The following is a 26,549-nucleotide window of genomic DNA, read 5'->3' on the forward strand; positions in this document are numbered from 1 at the left end:
GGGTCGCAAAGCTAGCGGCAGAATTACAGAATGCAGTTAGCTCTGCCTCTGAAATTTTAAGTTAAATATTTCACTCTCTGACCACAACCCTCTCTCATTTTAGCTCTTTCACTCATTTATTTCTATTTTGATCTGTTTCACCCGCTTCTCAGGATCCATGACTTTAAACATTCTCCTATCACCAGTACCCTCAACTGACCCTCCTTTTGTCTGGCCTCCTTACTGTCCTTCAGAACCCCAGCCAGTCCATCATCAGTATCATCCTCTGCTTCCATGGATGCACCGCTAGGGATCCCGCACACACTGCCATGGGGCTTGGGACCATGTCAAATTCCTGGCCTTCTCCCTTCTGCTGGGCCCTCTCACTGCCCAGCAAATCTAGCCTGTTCCCCCTCCCACTCCAAACTTCGGATGCTTTCTGCAAGACTTTACCTGTTATTCTCAGAAAACGATCGGACTTATACTTTCCAGAGGAAACAGGGACCCCTGGACAGGAATTCCCTGAGCTCCTGCCTCACCTCCTGGGAACTCATCCACAGTGGTTCCACTTTCGTTTCCTCCCATCTCAGCACACCTCACATGTTTCCACACATCTCAGAGAGAAGCTGTGTTCTTTCTGTCCTTGTGGTCCCTTTCCTCCTGCCTCGGAACCTTCATTAACTCCACTCCCTCTTACACCTCCAACATCTCCCTCTTCTGGATTTCTTCTCCCACCTTAAAAAAGAGCACAACACAGAACTGTAATTTGAGTCCTCCTTCAGTCACCCCATCCTTCAATGAAAGCTTTAAAGCTTTTCTGTTTTCACCATCTTCACTACACCCTCTAGAGTTCAAGACGGCTTGAATTCTAGAGACTTAGACCTCCTTTGGATTCTGCTTTCATTCCATGGCAGGTTGGTGACCAAGTCCAGTTATCTGGGCCTCCCAAACAGCTTGGAAGTCCGTCCTGTCCTCTTCATCCCTCCTGTTCTTGTCTGAGTGCTCATTATGCCTTAAAAGGGCTAGTGCTGTAGCTTCCTGACTAATCTTCCTTCCTTCATACTTGCCGCCTTCAATCCCACCCAGTCTGCATGCTGCACCCAGAGCGATCTTTTCAAGTGCATATACCTATGCATCTGTGACATGCTGAAGCTTATTAAATCTCGTATGTTTTTCTCTTTGTTGCAGGATGAAGTCCAAACTCTTTTGCATGTGATTACAAGGCCTCCCATGATCTGACCCCTGGAACCTTTCTAACCCTCCCTCTTATTCCACCAGCTCTGTGCTCTAGACATAGCAAACCACTTCTCCTTTCTGGAACACATCATGATTTCAGGCCTTTGTACGTGCTGTTATCTTTTTGGGGGGATGCCCTACTTCTACCCCCCATTCCTTTTTTACCTGTTGTAGTCCCTGTGGTCAGTGTATCCATATATCTATCCATCATCCAACCACCCATCCATTATCCATCCATCTGTCCATCCATCCATCCATCCATCCATCCATCCATCCATCCATCCATCCACCATCCATTCATCATCCATCCATCCATCCATCCATCCAACCAACCAACACATATTTACAGAGCAGCTGCTATATGCCAGGACTGCTGCTCTTCTTACCTCACCAGCCCTGCCCATCCCCTCCATCCCCAGAAGAACTATCATTTCTTCCTTATGATATGATCCTCACCTCTCTTAACACTCACCAGAATCCGTTCTGTGCTCTTTGTTTGCATCATGTTCCCCTCCTATTGCTGGTGAGCTCCTCAGGGGTTGGAGCGTGTCTTCACTCACTTTGCAGCCTGAGCTCCAGCACAGAGTCTGACAGTCACGTCTGCTGACTGAGGAGTTCCAGTTTCTCAAACCCTGTCAATTTCTAGTGGTGACTGATGCAGGGACGGAGATGATGGTCTTTTGAAGGAAGACCTGGTAGTTGTGGGGTTTTTTTTCCTGAAAGGAAGTGGATCTAATCCGAGTCTGAGGTGTGACTGTCTCATCTGGGGAGAGCCTCATGGTCCAGCAGGTCTCCCTGCAGCTCCTTGTCTCCTTTCTCCCCTCACTGTCACGCAGGAGTGGAGGGGACATTGAGGTTGGAACAAGTGAAAGGATGCCGTAAACTTCCATAGAGAGATTGCAAGTGACCTCCAGGATTGGTAAATGTGGATGGTTAAATATGCCTTTGGTGCAGGTTTTATCTCATCCTTTTTTGAGGCAGGCAAGTGGAGGGGAGAGGAACAGAGGCTTTGAGATCTTGGAGGAGACGGATTCTAAGAGCGGTGACACGAATGTGGCATTAGTATTTGGAGAGACATGATTTTGAGCTAAAGGGTTCAATAATTTTGTATTCCTGAGATGCGAACTATAAACTTAAAGTAGAAGCTGTAAAAACTTATTGTGAGAATCACAAAGATGAGTCCACTTTCAATGCGGAATAATAAAATGTGGGAAAGGAGACTTAAGACTGATAGGAGGGCAAACTAAAGCAGCAGCAGGACCTTGGTGCTGCGATAACATGTGGCTGCTTGAAAAGATGCTGGGATTTGACCCACACTGTGGTGTGTTAGAAACGTGCTCTTTTCTAATAACAGGAAGAACACGCAGTGTGGAAATAAGAGTTTTGGCCATTGAAACAAACATTTTAATAGTCCTATTTGAGAGTAAAATTTCTTGTGCAAGTATCAGAAGGGTAATGAATGACTTCTTTTGCATAACCACTTGGTAGACGTTTATTTCATTGCTGCTGGGGACTTCCACCAGAGGTAGAGAATACATGGAGCTTAGGATGGCAAACAGCCATCAGCTGGGGCTCCAAAACTGTTTAGGGCAGTTAGATTGAGGCTTATTATGACCAGAATATCAGTGACTCTTTATTAATATTTATGAACTCTTTCAACAGTAGTAGTTGTGCACACCTAGGACCAAGCACAGGGGGCCCAGTGGGTAGCAGGGGAACAAGAGCCTCCCTCCTGGAGCTACCATTTCTTCAGAGTAGCTCCAGTCAGGGCATGGGCTCCAACCTCTTGGGAGCCTGTGCTGATTTGAAGTTGAAGTGTCCACTTCACCTTGACCCTGGTTTCACTTCCCTTTCCAGAGCTGCTTTCTTGATAATTTGGTGAACACATAATCAGGTAGAACAGTAGCATTGCCCTTCACCTACCTTCGTGGACCTGGGTCAAGTTCCTGTTTACCCTGGAATCTCTAGTCCGGGTTGAATATTTTCTCTTGGCCTTTTATAAAAACTAGGAACCTCTGAGATTTTACCCCCACCCCCAATCATCTGTTGCATAGGCTGAATTTTAACAATCTCTTGTTCTCTTTTCAGAAGGTAAGAGGGGCATCTGGTGGAGCTTTACCCAAAAGGAGGAATTCCAAGATTTTTTTAGGTAATGTAAATAGTTATCAATAGTGTGCCTGGATTTTCTGTGTGTGTGTATGTGTGTGCATGTGCATGTTTGATTTGGAATCATAGGTTGTTTATTGCTCTACAATTTAAGGATGAGAGGAACCAATTTAACTCGAGATGATCTGTCTCCACTTTGTGTTTACCTGGTGGTGAAGAATGTTTACAGCACTCTTGTTGGGTTAGTGTTTTGAAGCAATTATGCTGATAGTGACTGGAGAGAAATTGTAATTCTGTTTCTAGCCTCCTTTTTCACTGCCTTTAAAGAAGAGATAGTTTTTCTTTTTTTAATATTAGCCAAACTACAGACTTCATTTGTATTTCACTATTTTTTTCTACTAATGTCATTTTTTTTTGTTGTTCCAGGATCCCATGTTGTATTTGGTTGTCATGTTTCCTTAATCCTGTGTAATCTGTGATAGTTCCTCAGACTTTTTTTGTCTTTAATAATTGTGACACTTTTGAAGAGTGCTGGCCAGTTGTTTTGTGGACTGTACCTCAATTTGGGTTTATCATGTTACTTCATGATAAGCCTGAGGAAGTGCATTTTTGGCAAGAATACCACACAGGTGATGGGCCCTTCTCAGGGCCTGATATCAGGGGGCACATGGAGCTGAGCTGTCTTCACACTGGTGATGTTAACCTTGATTGCTTTGTCAGGTAGTGTCTGCTGGGTTTCTCCACTATGAGATTACAGTATAATTAATAAATATTTTGGGAGTGATACTTGGAGACTATACTAATACTTGTTTTTCCTTAAAGTTTTGCCTACTAATTTTATCATCCATTAGTGGATCTTGCCTGTAACAGTGATCACTGTGGTGTTTGCTTAATAGTGCTCTTCTGTTTCCCTCATTCAGAAGAGCCAGTTTTGCTCATGCAAATACATACTGGCTTCTATATCATGTACTCATGATCATATTTCTTTTTTTATTTAATTAATTTTTATTGCCATATAGTTGCTCTACAATATTGTGTTAGTTTCTACTGTACAGCAAAGTGATCATATTTCATATTAAACTTCTGATATGGTTTTCCCAGGAGAAAAAGTGGTTTGATAATTTTTGACCAAGCAAGTTTATATCTCTAAATGCCTAAGATTATTTTTTGGAAATAATTTCAAAATTGTTTGCATATTGTAATTTCATTTGGTAAAGAAAATTTATACACACATATACATATTTGTATGTGTATGTGTATCTATATGTGTGTATATCTGTATGTACGTACACATACGTATATGTATGTGTATATATATGTATGTGTGTACACACATACTCATATACATATATAACTGAGAGTCTAGTAGAGTCTGACAAAATGTACTCTCCAAATTGTTAATAGTAACTCTTTCTTGGTGGTGAAATTGAGGTGATTTTAGTTTTCTTTTTTTTGCTTATCTGTAGTTAAATTCTTTTTCTGTAATAAAAAGACACATTAATTACTTGACAAGCAAAGTCATTGGAAACAGTCTTGGAGCTGAGTTTCCTTCCCATTTGGATGCTCTGTTACCCTGCACTGGGCCCATCCTTGCTGTCTTCGCTCTTGATTTTCAGCCCATGGTTTCCTTTGTGAGGCTTATCTGCAGTTGGTTTTTCCACACAGGCCAATCTTTCCCACTGCTTGTCATGGCTTTGGACCACAACCCAGATTAACCAACTAGACTCAGAGCAGCTTAGAATGAGCCAGAAAGCTGAAATGATTGAGTGCATTCTGATGTTTTGGTTATAAGCCTTCAGCTCCCTTCCACAACTAGAGATAATTGACTTCTTCTGAATTAAATGACATTAGCATGGCATTCTTGAATGTGGAAATAATTGAATATTTTGACCTACATTGTTATTTTTCATTATTTTCTTTGGTTGAATAAAGAAGTTAGCTGACCTCTTATCCTTTAACCTTTGTGTCTTTTTTTTTTTTTAAATAAATTAGCTGCTTTTCTTTTCTTTTTTAATTAATTAATTTTTTGGCTGCGTTAGGTCTCTGTTGCTGCCCTCGGGCTTTCTCTGTTTGCGGAGAGCGGGGGCTACTCTTTGTTGCGGTGCGTGGGCTTCTCATTGCAGAGGCTTCTGTTGTTGCAGAGCATGGGCTCTAGGCACACAGGCTTCAGTAGTTGTGGCACGCACGTGGGCTCAGTAGTTGCGGCTCATGGGCTTAGTTGCTCCACGGCATGTGGGATCTTCCCAGACCAGGGAATCAAACCCATGTCCCTGCATTGTCAGGTGGATTCTTAACCACTGCGCCACCAGGGAAGTCCCTAACCTTTGTGTCTTTTACTCAAAAGACCTTGCAGTTTGATTTCTCTAGTGATCATACTAGTGGTAGCAGATATTGTCAAGTAATTGTTTTAAAAATTAATCCAAAGGTAAGCACTGAGGTTTTGTGCTTCATACTGTGTGGACCCCTCCATTGCTTCCTGGGAGAACTAGCCCACCCTTTCATTTCAGTTGGACTTTTTCTATAGGCTGCTCTCTGTGTTCTCTCAACATTTCATGTCTTAGAAAGCCACAGGATCTGCCTAAAACTCACAGCCCAGCAAAAATGTTCTATTTGGACTGTACCACTTTTTAAAAAGTTTAAATTTGAATGCCTTTGGCACTCTGGGGCTTGTCCTAGGCCCCAGTTCCCTCTATTGTTTTATACTCAGATGCATCACTAATTTATATTAGTAAGGATTAAGTTTTGCAAGCTCTGATTTATACCCCCTCGTAGCTCCCAGTAGCAGGCACTTTTCTCTTGCCACACTGATCACAGCTCTGTTTTCAAGGTGGTGTGGCCTGTAAATTAATTTCAGTGAAGGACTGTATTAGAACTACCCTGATTTATGTAATTGGAAATGTAAAATATTGGTGAATTTTAATAAGGTAGATGTTTATTTCTCTCATTTCATGTAGAGGATGTTGGGAAGCAGCAAATCCAGGCTGATGTGATGGCCTCATGTTCATCAGGATCTAGGTTCTTCCCATATTTCTACTTCACCTTCTATCTTGTCCTGTAATTTCTAACCTCATGGTCACTTCATGGTCCAAAAATGGCTACTGGGACTCCAGCCATCACATCCCCTTTCTGGAAGGCAGGGAAGACAAAGGGGCAAGGACAAAAAAAAAAATCTAACCTCCCAGGGGATTCAACTTCTTTTTGTTAGCCTTCTCATAGATCCCCATGCAACACTTTAGTTTACACCTCTCTGGTCAGAACTTGGACACATGGCTATGACGTGTGCTGCACAGGAGGCTAGAAAGTAAAGTCTCTTAACTGAATAAAGTGTGTTACTAAGGAAGAAAGGGAGAATGAATACTGGGAGGCAGCTAGTAGCCTCTGCCACAGTTTCCTTCCCTAAAAGGGACATTGGGTTGTCTCTTCATGAAGAGGAGGAAAACTCTCTTGTAGCCTCTTTGTTTCTTTGACTACAAAGTACCTTTTCATTGCTATTGAAATGTAGTTATGATGACCCTTTATCCCCTTCACAAAACACATGCAGATGACTAATGCTTTTTCCTGGATAGAAGCTTTTTATCCCCTTTTACTTAATGACTTTGTGACTAATTCCTTTTCATTGGTTCAGCAGTGATATTGAAACCATTGAATCATTTAGTTGTGACCTTCAGTATTGATTTTATAAGGGAAACCGAGGCCATTAGCTGGTGCTGAATTGCTTACTCAAGTCTCCTGAGCCTCATTCTGCCCCTGCATTCAAGGCACTCTTCCTCCTGATTACCTTGAAAGTCATCTAAGTGAAACCCCAGTTAAGGGATCCTTCCCTCAGGTCTAGCTTTTGCTGGTAATTTTTTTTAGAATCAACAATGACAATTCTTGGTAATTTTTGAATCATAGAAATTTTATGCTTCTTTTAGGATTTAGGATTTTAAAAATATTCTTTGAATGCATAGCACATGGACAAAGCTTAAAATTGAAAAGTTATAAGAGCTTCCATAATGAAAAGTAAGTTTTTCTCTCTCCCTTCCCTGTCTCCCAGCCACTTAGTTACTCTGCCCAGAGACAAATAATATTTTCTGCTTGTACATCCTTATATATGTTGCGTATTCTTCCAGCAATAGTCTAGACATATACCATGCTTTTAGACTTTTTTCCTGTAGGCCATGGGGAGCCATTAACACTTTGGTTCCCAAAACTGTGTCCTGAGGCACTCCGGGTTGCCTCAACTAACTCACTGGTAAATCACAGGATATTTTAACTCTTCAGGGGAACACAGTGATGCTTGAACATTGCATGAGAGATTAGCTTGATGTAGTCTTGCTACTAGAGTATCCTATACTCCTTTCAATGACTTCATCTCTTTGTGAAGCTATTTTTTTTAGTGGTTTCTGTGGTAAAAGGCAAGTACCATGTGAAAATAAATGTGGAATGGGAAATAAGGGAGGCAGCGTCTAGTCTGATTCAAAGAGAAGTTCTGCAGTGCCTCACAGGTATACACCTCCCCTTAGTAAGGAATTACGGTTATTTAAGAGTGAAATAAAACATTCATTTCCTTTCAACTTATGTGTATTATCTTTTCAAATGGTTCCTAACTTATTAGAACATAAATACTTAATAAGTTGTTTGGACCGAACTACTAAATAAAAAGAACTATCAGGCATTTCTTTTGGCTTAGGGCCAATTCTTGGTATCGTGCAAGAATTGCTGGGATGCTAAAGGGTGCTGTGAACTGGGAAAGTGTGGGTAGCTCTGCAATAACGTTTTTAAGCTAGAAAGGGACACTATTAGGCTGTCTTTGACAAAGGTAATTTACAACGATATGAAAGATTGTGAATTTTGGGAGTAGGCTGATAGAGAACTTACTGTTTTATGAGATGGAAGGAGAGAAGGGGGAATGGAAGGGAGTCCGGGATCTTCAAAGAAATACCCCAGGACTTGTGATGTGATTCTGGCCTAATCTCGTATATTCTATACATTAAAGCTACAAATGTGTGTAGTTGTGTAAAGACCTGCTAATAAATTTAATTAAAAATACCATATCTTTGGTATGTCATAAAAGTGTTAAATGTAAGTTGATGACTAATAAGGACCTGCTGTATAAAAAAATAAGTAAAATAAAATTCAAAAATTCAAAAAAAAAAGTGTTAAATGTTCACATTTTTATTGACTCCCCTACCGGCACCCCCAGCTTTCACAAACAGGAGTAAATGAGTCAGTTCTTCCATGTCTGAATACTGGGATGTCGAAGAGCTACTGCTAAACCTCAGAGAGCTTACATTCCACATTTTTGTCTTTAGCCTTGACATTCATACTTGATGAAGAACAGGTTGAAAACAACATCTGTGGAAAGTTCCAGGAATGGGCCTGTTCAGAAAACTCATCTGTGCCTATAATGACCAGAAGTTTCAAGTAAACTCTATTTTGCTCTTTCCATCTGAAGCAGGTCATTAAGAACAGGGTCTGTGTTCAAGGAGCTGCCTCTGTACCTTCTCGTGAGGGCGAGCGGTTGGTCCGATTTCACGGCACTGGTGCAGCAGACTGCTCACCTCCAGCACACGAATTAACGCCAATACAGTCAGGCCGAGAGCACTCTGAGCCGGGCTTCACTGCCCTAGTTTGATTTAGGGATCCTTTCCTCCGCTGTGCTGCTTCATAGTTACTTCTTGGAATGGCTGTGGTCCCAGCCTCTTCTCTCAGGTATCTGAGCAGATCAGTAAGTAGAATTAAAGAAGAGGTATTTAAAAAAATTTTTTTTTATCTTTGAAAAAGGTCCCATCCAGGTATTGCCAGTTAATAGTCCCCGTGGAAAGTAGCTGCTGGGAGAGGTTGAGGGTACTCGTACTGCTGGTCCCTAGGCTATGGTTACTCTGTAGTTTCCTCAACTAGATGTTTTGGGATGGTGAGACTCTAATTAGAGAAATTTGGAAATTGTAGGTTTACATTTAGGATTGTGGGGTCACATATATGCAGGAGAAACCTTAGCTTTGTCCCTTAGATTCAGAGTGTAGGTTACCTCTGCTGACTTTCCCCTAAATTGGATTAAGGTTTTTGGGAAAGATCATGGTCCCCTTCCATCCCAGTGAATTAAGAATAAAAATAAAAGTAAACTATAAGTGTAAGGAAGCCCAACAAAGCTCTGCCTTTTTGCACGACAGTAGTCTTGCTTTTTTAGACACACATCAGTTACCAATTAAAAAAACCCAAAAACTGTAACAGCCCTTTGGATGCTTTTGCTTTGCTGTTTGTCCTTAAACATGCTGGTATTCTTAACTTCCTAAAGTCTCCTTTCCCAGATGTTTACTGAGTGTGTGCTGTGTGCTGGGCATTGTGCGGGGTCTAGGGATTTAGAAGGTGAATAAGACCCACTTCCTGCGCTTAGAGCTTACAGTCTAGAAGCATTTGAAGTTCATATCTTCTCCACACTCAGATCACATAGAAGATCCCCCATGATATCCTGGTCCTCCTGAAACTGACTTCAGGATTGTTTTGCAGCTGGGCAACCAAAGGGAAGGGAGGTCACTTGTGCTTTTGTTAGTTGTCAGGAGCGTAGAGAAGAGATGACAACAATGGCGAGGGTGATGGTAGGGGTGATGGCAGCTGTCTGTGGAGCCCCTAACACCTACCAGATCCTAACTAGGTACCTTAAAACCTTATCTTCTTTAATCCTCTCAACAATCTTAGGGGGTAGATAATATTATCCATAGCCTACTCATGAGGAAAATGAACTTGGAAAGAACTTGCCCAGGCTTCTGTAGCTGGTCAATGTCAGGGTGGGATTTTTTTTTTTGGCCTTAGTTTATCATTGTTTTTGGCCAGGTAAGATTTGAATTAGCATTAAGTGCAGATGTCTTCTCTGGAAAAAAGACATTTAGATAATGTGTTATATGAGCTGACTGTGTACACAAAACCAAACGATTTATACTTTGGTTACTTAAAGTCATTAAGTAACCAAATATAATATAATAAACACAATATAATAAAGAAAAATTTAAGAATAAAGTTCATCCATTCATTCTTTTCTTTTTGTTTTTTTTGGCCATGCTCTGCTGCTTGTGGGATCTTAGTTCCCTGACTAGGGATTGAACCCGCACCCTCGGCAGTGAAAGCGTGGCGTCCTAACCACTGGACCGCCACGGAATTCCCCATTCATTATTTTCATTTGTTCAGATTTCCTTTGGATTTTTGTCTATGAACGTAACTACTACAAAGTTGTCTTTTCAGTGAAGGTGAATTTTGTATTTTTAGCATTAACATGGCATAAACATTTCCATGTTTCTACATAGTCTAAAAAAATATCACTTAAGTAATATTCTAGTGGGTTCAACACCATTCCTTTTTTTTTTTTTTTTAAATATTTGGCTGAGCCGTGTCTTAGTTGCGGCATGTAGGATTTTTAGTTGTGGCATTCGAACTCTTGGTTGTGGCGTGCGGGATCTAGTTCCCTGACGAGGGATCAAACCTGGGCCCCCTGCTTTGGGAGTGTAGAATCTTAGACACTGGACCATCAGGGAAGTCCCAACATCATTCTCATTGAACACTTAGGTTCTAATTTTTAAAAATTACAGGTATTGGGGCATTCAGATTTTTATAACATAGAATGTCTGTCTTTGAGTCATTTTCTTTAAATAAATGCCTGTAGTTACTTCTTAAACTCTTAGACTCTTCTTTAACATTGCTTTTTGTCAAAATAACCTCTTATGGCTATCTAACAATGTTGTTTGTTTATTTTGGCATTTCTGATTCTTATTATTTAGAATCTTTTACCAAAATGTGTAGACTGCATTTTAGCTGTATCTCATTTTCCGCTTAAAACTGCGCTCCCTTTGAGAATTTAAGAGCAGAACTGTACATCAAAAGATTCCAGGTTGAGGCATACAACAAGGTAGTAACAGAATCTAGATCCTTTGGTTCTCAGCTGGCGCTTCATCTAGTAAAATAACTTTCTCCTGTTTATAGAGCCCATATTCGTGTACCTGTTTGTGTGTGGGTTTGTGTGTGTGTGTGTGAGTAGAAGATGGCTTGAGAGCTGTTTGTCACCATAGTTCCAGATGTCTAAATATACAAACATGATCTGGGATTCTGGTATCCATGTGAATACAAGGCTGAAATGTCCATGTAAATATTGTGACAGGACATTTCCTTGAGCCTTTGCCTGACCTTTCCCAGAGATGAGCCAAGTAAAGAGGTGATGACTTGTTAGATAACAGGCCAGACTTCCTTACTGAAAATTCTCCACCACCTGAGGACAACAGGACCACTTATATTATGGGGTTTCCCCCTCTGGCTTACTATGCAGTATTTCCACAACTCTTAGCAGGGAGGGAGAGGATGGGGGAGATAGAGACAGAGGGAGGGAAATTGAGATTTTATTTTAAAATAATTGTTACCATTTATTGACAACCTGTTTTGTGCCAGGTCTCTTGTTTACAACTTCTTATTTATTCTCCATATAAACTGTGTGAGATAAGTGTTATCTCCATTCTACAAATGAGGCCTGTGACTTGCCCGAAGAAACATTAAACTTTGGACCCGGAGTTGAACCTAGGTTTATCTATTCTCAAACCCATGTACTTTCTTCTGTTGTGTGGTAAGAAACATTCCAACCCATTCTTGTGAAATCAGGAGTCAGGTACCCGACAAATCATAATGACCAGGCTATTCCTTTAAACATCTCTAAGAATTGAACATCTAGCACAAATGTCTATTTTAACTGTAAAGCTTTATGATATGACTTAGTCTTCTTTATACACCTGTCCCTTGAAGATAAGTGTGTATAACTTAGGAAGGCTGGAAAGGCCTCCTATTCCTGGCTTGGGGCAGGTGGATGGCTGAATTGTAAATGCTGCGCCCTTGGTTTGTCAGCCCTGTGGATATCTGGCTTTCCCAGTGAGTGCTGCCTTGGTGTGGAATATTCTTTCTTCACTTCTTGTTCTTTGTTTTTGTTTTCTCCTCAGATCTAGATACTGATGACGATTTAAATAGCGACGATTATGAATATGAAGATGAAGCCAAACTTGTTATATTCCCAGACCACTATGAAATAGCACTACCAAATATTGAGGAGTTACCAGCCCTGGTCAGTGAGTGTGCACGGCTGCTAGCTAGATGCGCGTGACTCTCTGTGTCAGGTGTGTGTGCGTGTGCAGTGTGTGTGCGCTGGGCGGTGGGGAAGGCGGGGTGAATGAGAGAGGAGGAGAAGGAGGAGCGGGAACAGAAGCAGATCGCTTCTCCTCCGCGAAGAGGGCCTCGCAGGGCTCCCTTTCAGTAACGCTGGGCCGTGTACCCTCCGCTGCCTGTTACTTCCAGCGCTGTTTGGGCTTCACTGCTCACTGGCCGGCCTGCTCCAGGTGGGCTGGCTTCTTCCCACCCATGAATCACAGTCTGGTGCTTAGATTTTCAAATTGTGCCCCCAAGATGTGCAGGGACTGCTGGAGAGGGGCTGCCTTCTGATCAGAGGGACGCCTAAAATTTTTGTCTCTTCTGCATGTTGGCCTTCCATGTAAAATTTTGTTTGGGAAACATGAAAGAGTTCCACTGAGAAGCAACAGCAACACGATTATGAAAATAACCCAATATTTACAAATCACAGGTCTCCAGGAGCTCTGTGATAATGTGTTCCTTTGAGGATGAAGACTGCTTTCTAGGTTTTAGAATTTAGGTTTAGCGGTGAGTTCTTTTCCCTTTCCTTCCCTTCTTTTTTGTGGAGCAACTTTTATCTTCCTGAACAACTTAAAGCTGGTGGCGGTGGTGTAAGGAAGTCAGGCTCCGTTTTACTTTGATTCTCGAATCCTGTGGGGACCCAGACCATTTTCCTGCTCTTCCCTCATTTCCTGTATTGTCTCCGCCGCTCCATCCTTTCCTATGTTCCCTTTCCTTTCTTTTCCTCTTTTCTACTCGGTTGCATCCTGACTGCTCAGAGCCTGGCTGCAGATGGCAGAGTTAGACATTCCAGTTCATTTTTTCCCCTTCTCAAGCTTTGCTAGAACCAAAGCCAGGTCTTTAGGTCCCTGATTCTTTCAGATGCTGTGTGACTCTGTCTACAGTCCCCTGCTCATGTGCCCCTGCCAAGAGGGGGCGTTTGTGCTTGGGATTCCCACGTCATTAGGGACCAGGTTGCCACCATTCAGCCTCTTTTGCCTCTGATCTACTTTATACCTAAACATAAGACTATAGAATTGAAAAATTTGTGTATTAAGCTACCGTAGCTCTTTCCTCTAATTATTTGATATAGCATATCTTTTTTAGTACCAAATGCATACGTTTTAGCAATGTGTACAGAATTGAATTACCTCTGCTTTCTCCAATTCCCTGTGTCACTCATGTGGCTGTGATCAAGGACAAAATATATGATGGACAAAATGGTCTTAGCCCGGGCCATTACTTGATATTATATACTAAAGCTTATATCTGTATACAACTGAGAGTTCTCACTGCCCTTGTTTAATATAACTCTTGAGTCTGCTGTCAAAAAAGAAGAAGCACATTGTGAATGAATGTCATGAGAAATGATTTTTCTCTCACTCTCTTATGAAGAAAAAGTCGTTATGTGAGAAAAGTTAATGAGAGCCTTTAAGTACTTTTCATTATTCCTATATTTAGAACATAATCCTAAGTGTGAACACTTTTATAGAAAAGTGAAGTGTCATAGAAATCCATATCCAGCAATATATATTATAATTTTTAATACAGAGTCTTTTAGAATTAAGAAATACTTTAAGAATTAAAAAAAAGAGAGAGAATTGTTTGGAAGTTGAGGTGGGGAGATAGAAGGAAAAGCCTGATTTATCTGATGGTAACTGGTAAGATTTATCTATATAACAGAAGCTAGTTACTATAATTTCTTTTCATGCTTTTGCTACATTTTTGGTGTTTGATAATTCTCTTTTTCAGCTTTTAAATAACAAAAATATTGAACTCACCCAACCAGGTGACTCTTCGTCATCTCTTGAGTTTCTCAGCACAAAAAAAAGAAATCAGTTCCAAATAGGTACTCTGTAGATTCTACCAGAAAGGTAAACTACCTCTTAGTGTTACAGGGGTCACAGAGACATAGTGTTTGGGACTCAGGAGGGATCTTAGAGCCTGAAATCTAATGCCTCATTTTAGAGTCAGGAACTCAAGCCTTGGTGTGCTTGTAATTGGTTAGCAACTAGCTCCCTGGGAACAAAGCCCTGCATTGTAATGTTTGCTGATTTCCATGGTGTAAATACTCCCATTTCAGGCTAACATGTCACCGAATGCAGTGTTGGGAAGAGATGTGTAGTAGGACACCCTCACATAGAGTTTTCACCGTTCGCGTAACGTGGATGTACGTGACCTCAAGGGCATATAGATTAGTTATTAAGATAGAGTAACACAACTAGGGAGTGAAGAGTTTTGAATATTCGTTACCTTTTAAAAATATATTTAATTGTGAGCTTATAGAATTTAATTTTTAATAATGGCTGTGTTTAACAACCCTCTTGCAGAACTTCTTAAAATTTAACAAGTCTGTAAGCCAGTTTGAGCCAATTCCAGAACACCCCTGTACTTGAGATAATTCACAGTATAATTATAGGATAATGGATCCTGACCTTCATATAAGATCCATAAAAAGGGCCTCTAGGTGGTATTCTGAAAACACTAGGTCAGTGTTTTATAACATCCTAGACGATTAAGGAAATTTTGTTGAGTGTCACCAGGAAGGATATTCAAAGAAAAGAGAGAATATTATATTCTTATTATTATCACTGTGCATTGCAAGCTAGAACACTTAAAAAAGACCTAATAGGGTGGAGAAGATTCAGAGGAGGACAGGGAAGGGATCAAGGTAGTCAGTGAAACAACAAAGAGGTTGTAACAGACCAGACCGAAAAGGTTAGGATGTGTAGCCAGAAGTGCTAAGGCAGCATGGCCCAAACCCATAAAATCAGGAAGGGGCTCATGGTGAACTCAACCTTGTTTTCTAGGGGCATTACTGGAAGGGCGTGGGAGATGAGTTTTGATACTTGAAAGGAAACATTTCTTGTGGGAGATGAATGGGAATATTTTTTAAAAGGTTTAGAGAAGGGCAAGATAGGGGAAGGGGGAATTAAGAGGCACAAACTACTAGGTATAAAATAAATAAAATACAAGGATATAATGTACAGCACAGGGACTATAACCAATATTTTATAATAACTCTAAATGGAGTATAAGCTATAAAAATATCAGATTACTATGTTGTACACCTGAAACTAATATAACATTGTAAATCAAGTAAAAAACTTCTATCAAATAAACACTTCCCCCCCCAAAAAAAGAGGTTTAAATATATTTATGAATGCCTGATTGCCTGATCTGTAATGGAGTATAAGCTTTTTGAGGGCAGGGACCTTTTCCTTTTCCTGACTGTGGGTAGCCCGGTGTAGTCAATTGGTAGTGTTTAGTATAATCTTGGAGAGTTTTAAGCTGGAGAAGGATGGGATCTAATGTTCACAGCAGATCACTGGCTGCCAGGCAGAGAAAAGGGAGCAAGAGTGGGAGAAAGGAGATCTTAAGGAGGCTGCTGTGTGGCCATTCGGGTGAGCTGGGACGATGGCTGAGCAAGGGTGGGTATGGCCGAAATCAAGAAGAGGTAGACTGCAAATAGATTTTGAATGTAGGACTGATAGGAATTGCTCAGAACCTGGGTGGGGGTGGGAGTGGGATGGCAGCTGAGGGAACTTCCTCCATTGTCTCTATTTTTTTTTTTCCTTGTAGCTTATTTTATTTTATTGGAGTATAGTTGCTTTACAATGTTCTGTTAGTTTCTGCTGTCCAGCAAAGTGAATCAGTTGTACGTGTATATATATCCACTCTTTTTTAGATTTCCTTCCCATTTAGGTTACCACAGAGCATGTCTCTTAATCCATTCTGGGGTCCGTTGTCAGTGCTACCCAGAGGAAAACATTCTTTATGAAGTTCAGCTAATTGTGCAGGATGCTAGTGATGTAGAATACAGATTTTTGTTAAAAATTGTTTTTCAAACAATTCAATGGCTTTTATTATATTCAGAGTTGGGCATCCGTCACAACTATCTCATTTCCCTCTAGTCTCTGGCAATCACTAATGTACTTTCTGTCTCTGTGGATTTGCCTATTCTGGACATTCCATACAAAAGGAATCATACAATACATGGTTCTTTGTGGCGGGCTTTTTTTTTTACTTAGCGTATATTTTCAAGATCCATCCATGTTGTAGCATGTATCACTACTTCATTCCTTTTTATTGCTGAATAACATTTCATTGTATCAAAATACAATACTTTACCCATTTATCATTAATGGGCATTTGGGTCATTTCTACTTTTGGCTGTTATAAATAATGTTTCTATGAACATTTATGTATAAGTTTTTGCATGGACACGTATTTCTATTTATCTTGGGTGTATACCTAGGATTGGAATTGCTGGGTCATACGGTAACTCTGTTTAACCATTTGAGGACCTGCCAAATTATTTTCCAAAGTGGCTGCACCATTTTGCATTCTCATCGGAATATGTTTTTAAATTATTTTATTTATTTATTTATCCATTTTTGGCTGTGTTGGGTCTTTGTTTCTGTGCGAGGGCTTTTCTCCAGTTGCGGCGAGCGGGGGCCACTCTTCATCGCGGTGCGCGGGCCTCTCACTATCGCGGGCTCTCCTGTTGCGGAGCACAGGCTCCAGACGCGCAGGCTCAGCAGCTGTGGCTCACGGGCCCAGCTGCTCCGCAGCATGTGGGATCCTCCCAGACCAGGGCGCGAACCCGTGTCCCCTGCATTGGCAGGCAGACTCCCAACCACTGCGCCACCAGGGAAGCCCTGGAATATGTTTTTAAAGAGAGTTAGAAATAGCTTTATAGCATTAAGCAAGTAGTGAATGTGGCGAGAGGCATATATCCAGAATCAGTGGGGTTTGGGAGAAAGCAGAGAGTCCGCCCTCCCCCGTGGTCAGTTGGTGCCAAGCCAGATATCACAGATTTGCTCATGATGTGGGCTGATCTGACACAGAGACATCCAGGCATGTCCCCATCCAGTGTCACATTTGCACTAGATTAAGAAATGGAGCCATGCTGCTTGCATTTCATTCAAGTGCCCTTGACCACATATCATTGTGTGACGAGTTGAGGATATCGGTTGTCTGGGTGTATATTTGTTAGGAGTAAAACACACCACTTGGGTAAATCCTAGGCATTCCTATTGCTAATTTCACACTTGTAAATTGTTCACCTTATACTTTTCACTCTACTTGCTAAGAGGTAGCAATGGTTAAATCTGACTCTTATGCTTGGGTTTACAAACTGGATTTGGTTCTTTGCTATCTTGTGTCATTGTTACTATTGCAAACTCCAGGCCAGGATAAAACCTAGCTAGACCCAGGGAGAATGTGCTGGAGTCAGGAAACTAGCATCTTGCTCTCGTGGTAACTGAGCTCTTTGAATTTTCTTGAATTAAGCTGTATTTATTAATAAACTTTAAAATTCATTTTATAGAAGTTGCTGTTCTCTCAAGCTGTTTTAATATATCACATCTATATTTGTCTTACAGGTAACAATTGCTTGTGATGCAGTTCTCAGCTCAAAATCTCCATACAGAAAGCAGGACCCAGATACGTGGGAAAATGAATTGCCAGTGTCCAGATATGCAAATAACCTCACCCAGTTAGACAACGGAGTCAGGATTCCTCCAAGGTGAGGGTCAGACAGCAAAATGGAACTTTCCCCCCCAAAACGGGCCAAAGGAATATTTATTTTTCTACCTCTTCACTGAATTAGCAATTATATATTTTCTTATCAGATGCCTTTTATTAAAAATGAGCTTGGGACTTCCCTGGTGACACAGTGGTTAAGAATCCGCCTGCCAACGCAGGGGTCACGGGTTTGAGCCCTGGTCCGGGAAGATCCCATATGCCGCGAAGCAACTAAGCCCGTGCGCCACAACTACTGAGCCTGTGCTCTAGAGCCCATAGCCACAACTACCAAGCCCACGTGCCACAGCTACTGAAGCCCGCATGCCTAGAGCCTGTGCTCCGCAACAAGAGAAGCCACCACGATGAGAAGCCCGTGCACCACAACGAACAGTAGCCCCTGCTTGCTGCAACTAGAGGAAGCCCGCACACAGCAACGAAGACCCAACACAGCCAAAATTAATTAATTAATTAATTTTTTAAAAAAGCTCAAAACTGCTCTCTAGAATTATCTCTACCTTTGTAGTAGACGCTGACCATGGCCAGCCCCTGCCCTGGAGCCCATCCCCACCCTGAGGCCTCCGGTTGTGAGCACCTGCAGCTCCTCGCTTGAGGGCTTTCTCTGCCTGCCCCAGCCAGGTGGGCCAGTGCACCGGACAGTCAGAAACGCTGCAGAGCCGTGCTGCCTCCTGTGCTCCTGGAACAGCCCTCAGCCAGTGACTGTGGAGTGGAGGGAGGAACACCCTAGATCCCTACGCTCGGGTGGGGTAACTGTCTCCTGGAGTTCCCCAGCCGGACTGAGCCCCAGTGGCCCATGGGGTCATCTGCTTGTTCACAGTGCCTGCACTGGCTTCCTGCCCTTTCAGTCTCTCTTCCCTCACTCCCCTAGGGTGCCTCCTGGGATAGCCTCCCAAATGAGCCATTTGCATTCACATCTTTGTCTCAGAGTCTGCTTCTGGGGCCCCCAACTTACAAAGACGGACAATAATCTTTGGTTGTCACGTTTTGGCTGGAATGCTCTTTAGGCTCCTTTCACACCTCCTGTAATCAGATGCCAGTGTGTTTCCAGAGGCAGGTGCTGGAGGGAAAGAGCAGGTAGATGAGGAATGTGTCCCTTCTGGTTGGACCCTGACTGTACTGCATTCCTGTTCTGTGTGGTCTTAGGGAAGGCATGGTACCTCGGGGCTTTTTCTCCCTTTGATAGTGGGGATGGTAATAATGCTGAAGAGTGTTTATTAGAATTAAATGATAAAAGTTCTGTAAAGCCCCTGGCACATAGTTGACATTCAACCTTCAGTTAAGTTGTTTTCCTTTCTACTTAGTATAGATTGTCAGTGTAGTAGAGTTTTGTTTAAACCAGTCTTACTGCTTGTGGCTAATGCTTTGGAACTTCAGGTGTTTATACACATGGGATCTTTAATGTTTTAAGCTTACTCAGGCTCCACAGTCTCTCATGTAAGGAATTTTAAGGAAATGACCTTGCCTCCTACCCTCAGGTTCTGTGTCTTTTCTAAAGTAAAAGAACCATCTCGGGGCTTCCCTGGTGGCGCAGTGGTTGAGAGTCCGCCTGCCAATGCAGGGGACATGGGTTCGAGCCCTGGTCTGGGAAGATCCCACATGCCACGGAGCGACTAGACCCGTGAGCCACAACTACTGAGCCTGCGCGTCTGGAGCCTGTGCTCCGCAACGGGAGAGGCCACGATAGTGAGAGGCCCGCGCACCGCGATGAAGAGTGGCCCCTGCTTGCCGCAACTAGAGAAAGCCCTCGCACAGGAACGAAGACCCAACACAGCCAAAAATAATAAATAAATAAATAAAAGACTTAAAAAAAAAAAAAAAGAAAGAAAGAACCATCTCGAAGGAGCTGGGAGGAGCTGGCCCCCATTTGGGAGGCAGGCAGGTTACTGAGTGGCCCTGCTGCTCTGGAATGGATCTCTGTTATTCCACTGATGGTCTCCTGTGACTGCCCCAACTGCCCCCAGCTTGAGACACTCCATTTTCTTAGATGTTAATTTTCTAATCACGCCTTGTACTCTGGCTGTGCTAACTGCTGTCTGATGATTTTACAGTGGTTGGAAGTGTGCCAGGTGTGACCTGCGAGAAAACCTCTGGTTGAATCTGACCGACGGCTCTGTGCTGTGTGGGAAGTGGTTCTTTGACAGCTCCGGGGGCAACGGGCATGCGCTGGAGCATTACAGAGACCTGGGCTACCCTCTAGCTGTGAAACTGGGAGCCATCACTCCTGATGGGGCAGGTGAGTGTGCCTTTACCAACTTGGGAACTTACAGTGGCTCCCTCTTAGATTTAACCAGTGCCTTAATGTCGGGGGTTGGAGGGCATCAGCTCTGGACTCGGCCCAGGTTCGAATCCTCACTCTGCCTCTTGTTAGCTGTGAGATCTTGGGTGAGTTTTCAAATCCTTCTAAGCCTCAGGTTCCTCATCTTGAGGATAACCACAGTACCTCCCTCATAGGTTTGTTAAGGTGCATAAGCGTTTAGGCCAGTGCACACCGTAAGGTCGTGATAAAAGTTTGCTGCTTTGTTAGTATCTTTCTGAATATCTCTTGGCTAAGAGGACAGAAGCAGGAACCAGGACTTGTGAAGTGAGTGTGCATAAGCAAACCCACCATTAGAATAGTAGGCTGAAGGCCTAGAATTCATTATGGGGATTAGTGTCATTTTAGGTACAAATGGATTCATTATGGAGGAGATGGGTTTTAAAGATACTGTGTGTTCAGAGCCCCTGACATCAGCAGGCAGTGATGGTGTCCAGTGCAGCAAAGGGTTAGAAGTGGTTCCTACTTGTACTGTCAGCTTCAGAACTGGTCTTCTTTGTGCTCTCACACTGTATGTTAGCTTTTGGCTATGTTTGTACAGTTAATTCCTTCTACCATTTGGTGAGGGAAAAGGGAAATTACATCAGGGTTAATAATGAGAAACTTAAATACTGAGCAGTGGCCATAAGAGCCCATCATCTCAGCATCACTTATGAAGCACAGACCTGCACCCACACCCAGGTCAGTTTCTCCATCTGTCCAGGTTTTAATCTTTATTTCTTCTTTACTTTAAGGTAAGATGATTTTTTAAGGAAAAATATAAAGACATTTGGCTTTTCTTCTCTGCTATCTTTCTCTGACTGAATTAGCCAGCCTCAAAGTTAATTAGTGAGGATATTTTCACTGAATGTGGTACACTCTTTGTCAGCCATGCCCTCTCCATCCAACTGGTTTCATTTATCTGTTTTATAATTGAGGGCTGGCAGTTAGGTCATGTCAAGATTCTTTTGATTCACCTTTTGGGTAAACTTCCAAAGTTTAGTGGACTTCTTTTAACTCATTAGAGAAAAGTAGCTGCAAGAGTCTCAGGTGCTGGTGCCAGACATTTTCCCCTCAAATAAATGAACCACTACACAAGCCAGGTTGAATCCTAAGCCTTCCAGGATCTGAAGAGGAAATTCAGGACATGCAGTTGGATTCAGGGTTACAGGAAAGTGCTTACAGGTCATTGCTCTGTTGAATGACTGCTGTATATGGTAACCATCATTGTTCTTGTAGGGCCTATAGAGAGAAAGAAGAGTTTGCAATGTAGGCATTCTATTGGGTACAGTTGCAAGGGGAGGATAATTCAGATGTTTCTATTTTTAGTGCTATCTTATGCAGAGGCTTTTTTAAAAATTGGAGTACAGTTGATTTACATACAGTGTTGTGTTAGTTTCAGGTATACAGCAAAATGATTCAGTTATACATATATATATTCTTTTTCAGATCCTTTTCTATTATAGAAAGATATTGAATATAGTTCCCTGTGCTATATAGTAGGTCCTTGTTGTTTATCTATTTTATATATAGTAGTGTGTATCTGTTAATCCCAAACTTCTAAATTATCCCCCTTCCTGTTTTCCCTTTGGTAACCATAAGTTTGTTTTCTATGTCTATGAGTCTGTTTCTGTTTTGTAAATAAGTTCATTTGTATCATCTTTTTAGATTCCTCCTATAAGTGATGTCATATGATATTTGTCTTTCTCTGTCTGACTTACTTCACATAGTATGATAATCTCTAGGTCCATCCATGTTACTGCAAATGGCAATATTTTATTCTTTTTCATGGCTGAGTAATATTATGTAGTGTTTTGATAAGACCAGTTATTAGAAGTCCAGCTCTCAGAACATCCTGTTCAAGACAACAATTATTTGTATATGGGGATTTGTTCTAAAATTTTGCTTGAGCTATGTCTTTTTCATCTTTAAGTTCCAAACAGAATCTTATGCATGGAGGCATGGATACTTTGATTAAATGAACCAGCTGGTCTATAAGTACTTAAATAATTATATTCTATTTAAATGTATGCTAGTAGTAAAGGCAAGGATTAATTCTATTCTCTATGCATATATTTTTTTAAAAAAACATTTATTTATTTATTTATTTTTGGCTGTCTCGGGTCTTAGTTGTGGCATGCGGGATCTTTCATCGTGGTGCGTGGGCTTCTCTCTAGTTGTGACGCACAGGCTCCAGAGCGCACAGGCTCAGTAGTTCTGGTGTGTGAGCTCAGTAGTTGTGGGTCGCGGGCTCAGTAGTTGTGGTGCACAAATTACTCTTCATGTAATTGAGAGTATTTGAATAAATACTCTTTTTTCAACCATAGAAAGCATAAAACATTGGCAAAAGCAATGTAGAATGTGCACCTGTGATGAGGGTTCTTAAACTCACTTAGCTGAGGCAATGTTCACTTTTTTTTTTAATGACTATTTTTTAAAAAATTATTTATTTTTATTTATGTTTTTGGCTGTGTTGGGTCTTTGTTGCTGTGTGTGGGCTTTCTCTAGTTGTGGCGAGTGGGAGCTACTCTTCGTTGCGGTAGGCAGGCTTCTCATTGTGGTGGCTTCTTTTGTTACGGAGCATGGGCTCTATGTGTGCGGGCTTCAGTAGTTGCAGTGTGTGGGCTCAGTAGTTGTGGCACACGGGCTTAGTTGCTCCGCAGCATGTGGGATCTTCCCGGACCAGGGCTCGAACCCGTGTCCCCTGCATTGGCAGGCAGATTCTTAACCATTGCTCCACCAGGGAAGCCCATGTTCACTTTTTGACAATAGATCAGGATTTGATTCCGGCTTATCTTGTGCAGAGTTGGTTTTAACGCAAATAATTATTTGCAGTCTAATTATCATTACATATTAGTTTATGGGATGCATCAATTCTATTTTCATTTCTTTTAAATCTGTTTAATAGATTGCTAGTTGTAGCTTATTGTTTATTTAAAAGCCAAATAAGTTAATGAAAACATGTGTAAAGTTTCCATAAATGTCTGATGATGGGCCTTGTGGATGTTGAGGCCCAGAAGGGCAGGGTACCCTCTGTCTGGGGGTGGGGTGGCCCCCTCCTGATGACGGTACCACTGGTGAGGGTCCATCTTCCATACTTGCTAGGCTCACTGAGGCTAATTCAACTCACAAGAGACAAAGTGTTAAAGTCAGGGTGTTTAGTTTTTAGTTTCTAGTGAGACCCACAACCACCTGTAAGTGGCATGTTTATGTCAACTCGACCAGTACATTCCTTCCCTGTGGGAAGCTGAATTATATTTAGAATATTGCTTAGTGAACATGGAATCCAAGCAGGTTGTGAACTCAGATATTTAATGGTCGTGTGATCCAATCGTCCTGGTTTCCTTCTCCCCAGTAAGGACATACCTGCTCAGTGAGAAGCTCCTACTCATCTTGAGGTCTCAGCCTAGAATTAGTTCTTCCAGGAAGCCTTGATCCCTCCAGGCTAGGCCATTGTGGTGTCTGGGTAATAAAAGTGGGCCCCATATCGAATTCCACTGTGGGTTCCATGGGTACAGCAGCAAACAAAATAAGAAACAGATCACCATACAAGCAAACAAAAAGCTTTCCTCTGTGGGAGGAGACATTCGTTTGGCAGAGCAAGGTTGAGGTTCTTGGTGGGAAAGGAATGAAGAGGGTTGGAGGCAAGAGAAGGTGTGTTTTTCTTTCATCATAGAAATTAGTTTACCTAAGAAGAATCCTCAAAGCCTTGGTGATTACAGGAGAGTCTTCCTGTAATGCCCGTGGCAGCAGTGAAATCGCCTATCCCACTGGCCCCTGCACCAGCTCAGCAGCATCTGAAGGTGATTTTTCTTCTTTGGTCATCTTCACCCCTGACCTGGGTATCAGCTCAAGGATTTGGATCAAGGCATTGACTACTTCATTTTAGTTTTGACCTGGTTTGTGCCCCTCTGTGTGCCTCTGTGCTGCTCCACTGTGGCACTTTTCATGAGATCCTGTTGCTGTGTCTAATGGTGGTCACCTGGGACGTCAGGACCTGAGCGCCACGTTTGTTGTTTACTATTCTATCTCATCTAGCATAGCCCCTCACACATAGTAGGTGCTCAGTAAATATTTGTATTGTAAACAGATGGAGGAAGACAGACACACTGATTAAGTTTTCTCCTCTGATTTACCTTTTTTTCTTTTTCTTCTTTTTTTCTATTTTATGGACATCTTTTTCCTCTTAATTGTTTCCCTTTCCTGACCACAGTCTAGGTTCTGTCTGGCCTGCGAGTTATACTAAGGTGATGGTATATACCTCTGCCCTCATTCATTTTGTGTTTGGTTTTCTAGATTAATTGCTGGAGCATACTCTTGTTTCTATCCTTTTCCTGTCTGTGGCAGATGCTCTATAGGCATGTAAATATAAACTCATGGTGGACAGATGCAGTTTGGGTGAATGGATCATACTTACTCTGGAGAGATCCTTTCCTCTCTGGCTTGTGACTTGGTGTTTGACCAAGAGTTCTGGTTTTTTTTTTTTTCCCATTTGAGCTGTATGATAGATCAGTGAAGCCAGCTTCTCTGGTTTCTTTAGTCTTTCTAAACACCAGATCTTGTTGAGGTACCTCTCTACCTCTCTCTCCTTCTGCTTTCCTGTGGGGGTATCTGAGGGCAGAATTTGGACTTATGCCATTTTCTGGGGCTTAGGAAAGAGACCCCAAAGTTACATGAGTAAACCATAGCCAAGAAGACATCTGTTGAGGTCCTTTATGCTAAACCAACATTCTTATAATACTATTTGAAATAATAAAGTTTAAACTTGTGAGGACAGGGACCCCGCTTGTCTTATTTAATATTAAATCCTCAGTATCTGTATATATTTGGTGTTCAGTAAATATTTGTTCAATACAATGAATGAATCAAGTGAATGAATGAGTGAGTGAGTGAATCACTGTGGGTGAACAAGGATGACCAGTGGTACACTAGTCCTAATAGTATACCACCATATAGAAACATTTTAATCTTTGGCAATTACTTATAAAACATTCTTTTCAATCAAAATATAATAAATTTGGGAAAGAAAAGCAAAAAACCAAAAAGAAACCTTCCCATTCAGAGAAAAGAAATTATTACCATTTTTATGTAAATTCCTTACAGATTCTCAGTCTTTGTCTCAGTCTTAGTCTCCATCTCTATTCTCTAACCTTTTCCTTAGTTTCGGAACTTAATGCACATACTGTTTTCTAACATGCTTATCACATCAATGAGTTATTCATGCTGTAAACCTTTTCTTTTATCTTTTCCCTTCTGCGGGTCTCTCCATGCTCTCCATGGCTTAATTTGTCATTTAACTTGAAATGAAACAATGACTGGTTTCCTTTTAAAGTAAACGTAGTTACTCATGAAACTCTGCTTGGACTATTCCTAGGACGATCTTTCTGTGAGCTTCCTAACTGTGTTTCTTGGCTCCAAGCTTTTAAGTTAAGGAAGAGGTCAGCAGGGTAATACTTGTCAGGCAATGCTTATTTGCTACAATACTTTCTGAGCTAAGACTTGACTTTGCTAAGCAGAAGTTGGAAATAAAGTGAATTTCCCAAAGAAAAATGTGTAAGGATTTGCAGCCCCTGAGTCTATTTCAAAATTTTTTTCTATGACTACATGTCATTTTTAAATTCTTCATGATTGCCAAGTTTAAGGATCACAGTTCATTTTTAGATTTCTTGTGTGTTACTCACTAAACTGTTTTTGTCATTGGGGTAAGAAGTAACTGTTGTGTCTGACCAAATCATGTCATATTTTTGGAGCAGTTAATGACTGGAGATAGGAAATGTTAATTTCTCACTAATATTTCATTAGGCTGGAGCCTAATGGCTTAAGAACCATAGAGTTCTATGTGATTTTCACTTATTTCAAAATCCTAGACCCATGCCAATGGTGCATTTCTAGCAATCTTACTATTTTCTATTGGAGCTCTGATAATTAGAGGCTTAGAGGCTTAAAGTCTTAAGTCTTCAAAACTATCTCACTAGTTAATAATAACCAAAGATAAATGCCTGGGGAGTGTCATTTTCACCTTCCAGCCAATATTTGTGTGGTATTTTGGTGTCATGTGTCATAGATTAAAAATATTGTTGATGTATTTAAGTTATTAGTTCAAAGAATTTTTTTTTTTTTTTTTGGTATTTAAACTTTTTGGAAATTTTTTCTTAATTGGGCTGGGGATTTTGTCTTTTGTTTTTGACTTTGAGAGCACTGAATTATATTTAAAAAAGGAATATAGATGAAGGCTGCTATTCACAAGTTAAAA

The 26,549-nt window shown here is 41.4% G+C and overlaps 1 protein-coding gene across 2 annotated transcripts in view; it reads left to right on the forward strand.

Moving 5' to 3' along the window:
* Positions 1-26,549, forward strand: part of USP13 (ubiquitin specific peptidase 13) — a 120,809-nt gene that overhangs the window by 25,356 nt on the left and 68,904 nt on the right. For both annotated transcript variants that reach the window (XM_068546285.1, XM_068546286.1), the window contains exons 3-6: positions 3,304-3,364; positions 12,273-12,394; positions 17,844-17,986; positions 20,052-20,236. In XM_068546285.1, the coding sequence (XP_068402386.1) occupies positions 3,304-3,364; positions 12,273-12,394; positions 17,844-17,986; positions 20,052-20,236 (511 nt within the window). The remainder of the gene's footprint in view (positions 1-3,303; positions 3,365-12,272; positions 12,395-17,843; positions 17,987-20,051; positions 20,237-26,549) is intronic.

Source organism: Eschrichtius robustus, chromosome 6 (assembly GCF_028021215.1).
Source record: "Eschrichtius robustus isolate mEscRob2 chromosome 6, mEscRob2.pri, whole genome shotgun sequence".
NCBI classification, from domain to species: Eukaryota; Metazoa; Chordata; class Mammalia; order Artiodactyla; family Eschrichtiidae; genus Eschrichtius; species Eschrichtius robustus.